The following is a 5,759-nucleotide window of genomic DNA, read 5'->3' as shown; positions in this document are numbered from 1 at the left end:
CGAGGCCGGAGGAACTGCTGTTCCCCAACGCTGATCGGGCATTGCGAAAACAACCCCGAATAAAGCCCTTTCCCCTTTCTCGGGAACTGCTGCCAACCGGCGCATCGGCCCCAGCCCGATGACCGACAGCCGCTCCGACCAATAGTATTGTAGTTTCTCCACGGGCAGTGGTGCCTGTACCCAACGAGATTGGGCGGATGGGCGGGACTTCAATCAGCGCTTTCCAATCCGGAAGGGACGCATGTAGGCGGGACATCGCCCCGCCCCGGCGGCTCAGAGCGGCGGGGGAGGCGGAGCGATTCCCGCGCCGGGCCAATCGGACTGAGGGAGCGGCGGGGCCACGGCAGCACCGCCCAATGGCGGGGCCGCGGGGCGGGGCCCGCCGCGGGGCCCGGCGGCGGTGGGGGCGGGGGCGGGAGCGCGGCCGGGCGTTCGGTTGCCGAGCAGCGCGCGCAGGGCGGGCGGGGCGCGGCGGGGGCCGGGCCGCGCGGGCGGGGCGGGCGCTGCGGGCCGTGCGCGCGGCGATGTGAGAGCGGCGGCGCCGGGCCCTGTCCGCGCCCCCGGCCGCGCTCCCTCCGTCCCTCCTCGCCCGCGCCGTCCCCGCGGCTCCCGCCGGCCCTCGCGGGCCGGGCCCCGCGTTATGTCGTGATCCCGGGCGGGCGGCGCTGCTGCTGCTGCTCATGGGGCTGCTCAGGATTATGCTGCCGCCCAAGTTGCAGCTGCTGGCGGTGCTGGTCTTCGGGGTGGCCGTGCTGTTCCTGGAGAACCAGATCCAGAAGCTGGAGGAGTCCCGCGGCAAGCTGGGTGAGCGGCGGCGGGCGCGGCCGGGCGCGGCGCGGGGGGCGGCAGCGCCGGGGGCTGAGGGAGCGCGGCCGGGCTGGGGGAGCCCCGGCGGGCGCCGCTCCCGCCGGCTCCGTGCGCTGCCGTGCCCCAGCGCCGCGGGATCGGTGCGGGCCGGCCGCTCTGCTGAAGGGGCTGTCCGCGGCAGCCTTGGCCTCTGAGTTAATTTGTTTGTTCCGTGAGACCGGGAGACTTGTGAGAGGTCAGCGCTGGGAACGCAGATGTGTCTGTAGTGTCTGAAGGGGTTTTGTCAGAAGATCGCGGTGCTCACGGCCGTGGGCAGCAGCGGCCGGCCTGCCTGTGCCTCCTCAGGCACCTGGCGAGGGAGGAGAGCAGCAGCCCTGGTGCCCAAACTGAGGCTGGTTCTGCTGCTGCTGCTGCAGCGAATTACCATCTTCGCGTCTGATTTCTAATTCAGACGTTTTACTAACGCTTGGCACTGTAATGGAAAGCACGGTGTAAAGGAAAGATAGCTAAACATATTGCTCCTAATGACAAATAGGTAATTTAACTCTCATTTAATGTAGTATGTTATTTATTGTATTTACAGAGTGTAGTTAGTGATTTCCTAGACTGTTACTGAGCTGTACTTAAGTGAACAGCAATGAACTAGAAATCTCATGTGTAAAATTTCCTCTACTTTTCCTACCTTAAAAGGATATTTTTAGAGTAATATCTGCCTGGCGGGTAACGTCTTACTACTTTGTCTGTTGTACATAGGGCTGCAGAACTTGTAAAGATTTTACATTGCTTAATTAAGGGTCTCCAGGATGTGAAAAAACACCATTCTCAACGTAGTTTGTGGTGCCTAGGAGTTGTGAAAACAGAGCACTGAGACTTCTGGTGTATACAAGATAAGGAACTGGTTTGCAAACATTGTGGATTTGCTTTCTCCTATTATTTGACTATACTAAGATATTTAGATTATGAACAATAGTTAATAGTGTAAATTTAAGTTTGTAAGTGCGCATCGCGTTCGTTCTGGTGTTAACAGTAGAAGCTGATTCGAGTGATGTGGGAAGTTTAACAATGAGTTTTTAACAGAGTCTACATAACTAAATGTTGAGCTGTATGAATGCTACTGGGATTTTACTCCACAGCATTTCTTTTCCACTTCACTCTCTCTGAACTGCATATTAGCGATTAGGACCCTGGAAATTGCAGTGGTTGACTGCTTATGTTGAGGGAGGTCCTTACTCTGCATACTTTTCAAGTGAAAGTTCTTACCAATTATAATCGAGGCATTTTTTTTGCAGGGTCTCAATAACTGTAAACAAACATTTGAAGAAGAAAATGAATGAAATTGGAAGATAAAGAAAGCCAATCTTGCCATAGTGCTGAAGGTTCAGTGGTATTTTTGTATGCATCTGCTTTGAAGTGGTTTATAGCCATGGCTTCAATGCTGCTGTTGCTGACAGTGTATGTTACTTTAGGGAAATCTACCTCCTGGCATGAAAAGAATAACATAATGCGTGTGAAAATAAAGATTTTGCTGGTAAAACTTCTTCCTCCTTAATATATATGCAATGGGCATGTTTAACTTACCTATTTAGAGGATTAAAATAGTCATATTGCTTTGGAACAAGAATCTAATTACTATCTTCTGCTGATTTTATTTCTTAAGGAGAAGGGAAAACTATTGTGAAGTTTGTTAAAAGTAAGATGGAAAGATTTGCTTTCTGTGCAACTTACTGGTGGCTCTCCAAAACCTGTGGAAGGAAGGGGAAAAGGACTTTCTGCAGCAGCTTTGAACTCGGATTCCAGTTCTCAGTGTGAGACTATGCTTTGTTAAAAAGCTTCTAGCTGTCTGAATGTCTCCCTTATCACATGTTTGGTGTGTATTTTATGACTAGCAAAGATTAAGATTTCATTACGGCTGTTTTTTTTTAACATCATGATTGGTTAGATTTCTACCGAGCTGCATTATGGAAAATGCATTTCTCCAGATCAAAGTAATTAATTGGCCTAATGCACTTTGAATGCCAATTTTTCTCCCTGCCCCCTAAAAGAATGGTGTGGGTGTGTGTGAAGTGATACTATGATTTGAGGGTAAGGACAAAGATGCTCTTTTGTATTTTGAGAGTTTCAGTGGGTGCTTTGTGTCAGAAGTCTCATTGTACAGCATTTGGGGACTGGGTTTTGAGCTATGCCATGTGTTTGCATTGATATCGTATGATAAACTGTCATCTTGGAAAGTTCTTGAAAGAGTTAGGCTTTGGCTAGGGAAACCAAATTACTTCAGATTTGATAGCAAAATAATTGAGCAGTCTTATCAGCAGTTCTAAAAATGTTCAATTATACTTTCAGACAGAAAGGGCTTTATCCAAATCTTACACATATAAGCAACTCCAGATTCTGTAGTGAACAGTTGGGGACCTTAATTTCAGTTTAATAACTTAAAATATCTTGTCTATAAGGTGAAATTGGAGCATCTTTCTGGGTGAAAAAAAAGAACGTGAACTGTTTTTCTGTAAGACTTTATATGGGTAAACTTGGTCACCCTGGAAGACTTCTTAGTTCAGAAGTATAGGACATATAAGCAAATGACCGTCACAAATGCTGCTACTGCTGATTTTTGTAACAAAAGTGCTATGATCCTATAAAAGGGTATTTGTAAATCTGTGGGCTTTTTCATATAAAAAACAACTTCCTGATTAAAAAAAAAAGTAAATCAAAATATTAATTTTAACTTCTTTGCAGCTCTTTACAAGTAGTTTGTAGCGGCGAGATCACAAGCAGAATGTGAAGAATTTGAAATACTTTTTTTTGGTGAGATTTCTACCTACAGCTATTAATCTTTCATATTATTTTCAGGTTTACATGATAAATTAGCATGTTCTCCTGACTAAGCTGTCCCTAATTGCCTGTGAGAACTTTAATATTTTTATTTAAGCCTGGTGTAGGTATGTGCCCATGCACAGCTCTAACAGAGAATATTGCACATGAAAGGCAAATGTTGAGGTTTCACTGTTGTTCCTGGAACAGAACAGAAGTAATGTCTGACTGCCCCTTTTGAATTTTGGAAACCTACAGAGTACAGCTCTGCCTTTGGTGTAAATTGACCTAGCATTTAACATGTTTGATGTGTACCATGCCATCCCCTTATTGCCATTATTTGCCAGCATTTGTGATGAGTTGGATCAAAAAAGTGATCCAGTTGGATGTAATCCATCCCTATCTTCTCTTCCCTCCCCAAGATTTTGTAATTTATTGGTGGGGAGAAGGAAGAGGGAAGTTCATATGTGTTCTAGTTCTTCTCTTAAACTAACAGTGTTTTACAACACCAAGCACTAAAAGCACTTCAGGTTTGGCCAGGGAAGTGTGAGAAGACGGTATCTCATTCGAGGACTGAAATCTGTAAGATTGATGAAAGAAGGTGAGGATAGGAGTTGGAGAAGGATTGCTGTTTGGTGGGGGGAAATTAAATAATAATGCTACTTTCTAGCACTTTAGTGATGTTTACATATTGCATTTAGAAAAAATCTTTGTCTGAGGAACACAATATACCATAACAGGGAAATCACGTTGAAAAAGTTCTTAGCTGTGATGTCCAAGGGTTTCTTCTGCTAAGTGATGAACAAATAATGGCTCATATCTGTTAATTCAGCGCCTTGAATTCAGCATGTAGAAGTCTGTCATTTAAAAGAAATCCTTAATATTTTGCTTCCTAATTTTTTTTTTTTTGTTTAAAAATACTTAAATAACGTGAAAGGCTAAGGCTCTTTTTGTTAGCCCAGAAAAGAAAAGTTAATTGATGATTTTTTGCCAGATTAAAAAAAAAAAAAAAATTAAGGTAGTTTCCTAGCGTACATGACCCTTGTTGGGGTAGTATCTTTCTAAGCACTGCATGCCTAATAAACCACTGTTCCCTTGAAGTTAAAGGATTTAACTTCGCAACGATTAAGTCTTATGCTTTATGGACATATAAGATTATCTGCTTTTTTTGGATAATGAAATTATAGGCATTTCATGTTTCTTGTATTTAGAAGTTAAAAATCTCCTGTTGATAAGCCTGCCTGTTGCATCTTGTTGGAAAATCCATCAGAAAACTTATTAAGTTGCCTGTTCTAATATAGTACGCATGGTTCCTTAGCATATTGTTATTTTTGTAATTGAGCATTTTATAAAGGGGGACATAGAACATTTATAAAGAGGAGTTTATGATTGTTATCAGGTCTGGCCACACACAGCTATGCAAATAATTTCCTAGATTTTTTCTAAATATTGCCCTGTTACACAATAGTTATTATTTGCTGCTGAGTAGCCCAAGGCATTCCTTCAGAAGGTGTTTTATTGTATACTGGGTTTTCTGAAATAAGAATTGTAATGCTGCTTCCCTACTATGTCTCCATCCAGTGGAACTTTCTTCCACTTTATCTTGCTGTTTTTATCATACTTTTTCACTTGGTTCCCTCTTACCATTCCCTTTCACTGTGCCTCCGCTTGTCCCAGACGGTTTCAGAATAAATTTTAAACTACTCCCATACTATGATTGTACTTCCCATTGAAAACTGTGGTGTTGAGCAATTGTATGAATTTTGTTCTACTTTTTATTTATGTTGTTGTTGTGTTTTTATATTCTTTATAACTTTCTGGGGAATAAATGTTGCAGCTGTTGGTATTCTGTTTTCTGTGAAATTGGTAATGTCTAAACTTTGACTAGTATAGAACTGTGCACATTCCCAAGCACACATCAAGGCAGCTCAGACATGCTGATGGGGTCTGTGACTTGATCTCACCCCCTTTTGCTGGTACCCCAACAGCTGGTTCTAACAGCTGATTAACATATAACAGATACTCTAAATACGATAAGATATTCTAAAATACCTTTCCCCTTCTGGAAGGCTGCATGTGAGAAGCTGCAGTAATATTGGACCTACTTTGAGACATCATGCTTTTAGTGAAATAACTTGGAAAAT

General features: G+C 43.9%; 1 protein-coding gene across 1 annotated transcript in view; it reads left to right on the top strand.

The window, feature by feature from the left end:
• The first annotated feature begins 467 nt into the window (after nt 1-467).
• The window catches only part of HS2ST1 (heparan sulfate 2-O-sulfotransferase 1), a 77,391-nt gene continuing 72,099 nt past the window's right edge, over nt 468-5,759 (top strand). The window contains exon 1 of the mRNA XM_058842776.1: nt 468-804. Within this exon, the coding sequence (XP_058698759.1) occupies nt 681-804 (124 nt within the window). The 5' untranslated portion in view covers nt 468-680. The remainder of the gene's footprint in view (nt 805-5,759) is intronic.

This window comes from Poecile atricapillus, chromosome 7 (assembly GCF_030490865.1).
Source record: "Poecile atricapillus isolate bPoeAtr1 chromosome 7, bPoeAtr1.hap1, whole genome shotgun sequence".
In the NCBI taxonomy this organism is placed as follows: Eukaryota; Metazoa; Chordata; class Aves; order Passeriformes; family Paridae; genus Poecile; species Poecile atricapillus.
The sequence above is the reverse complement of the archived record's forward strand: the minus strand, read 5'-3'. Positions and strand labels throughout refer to the sequence as shown.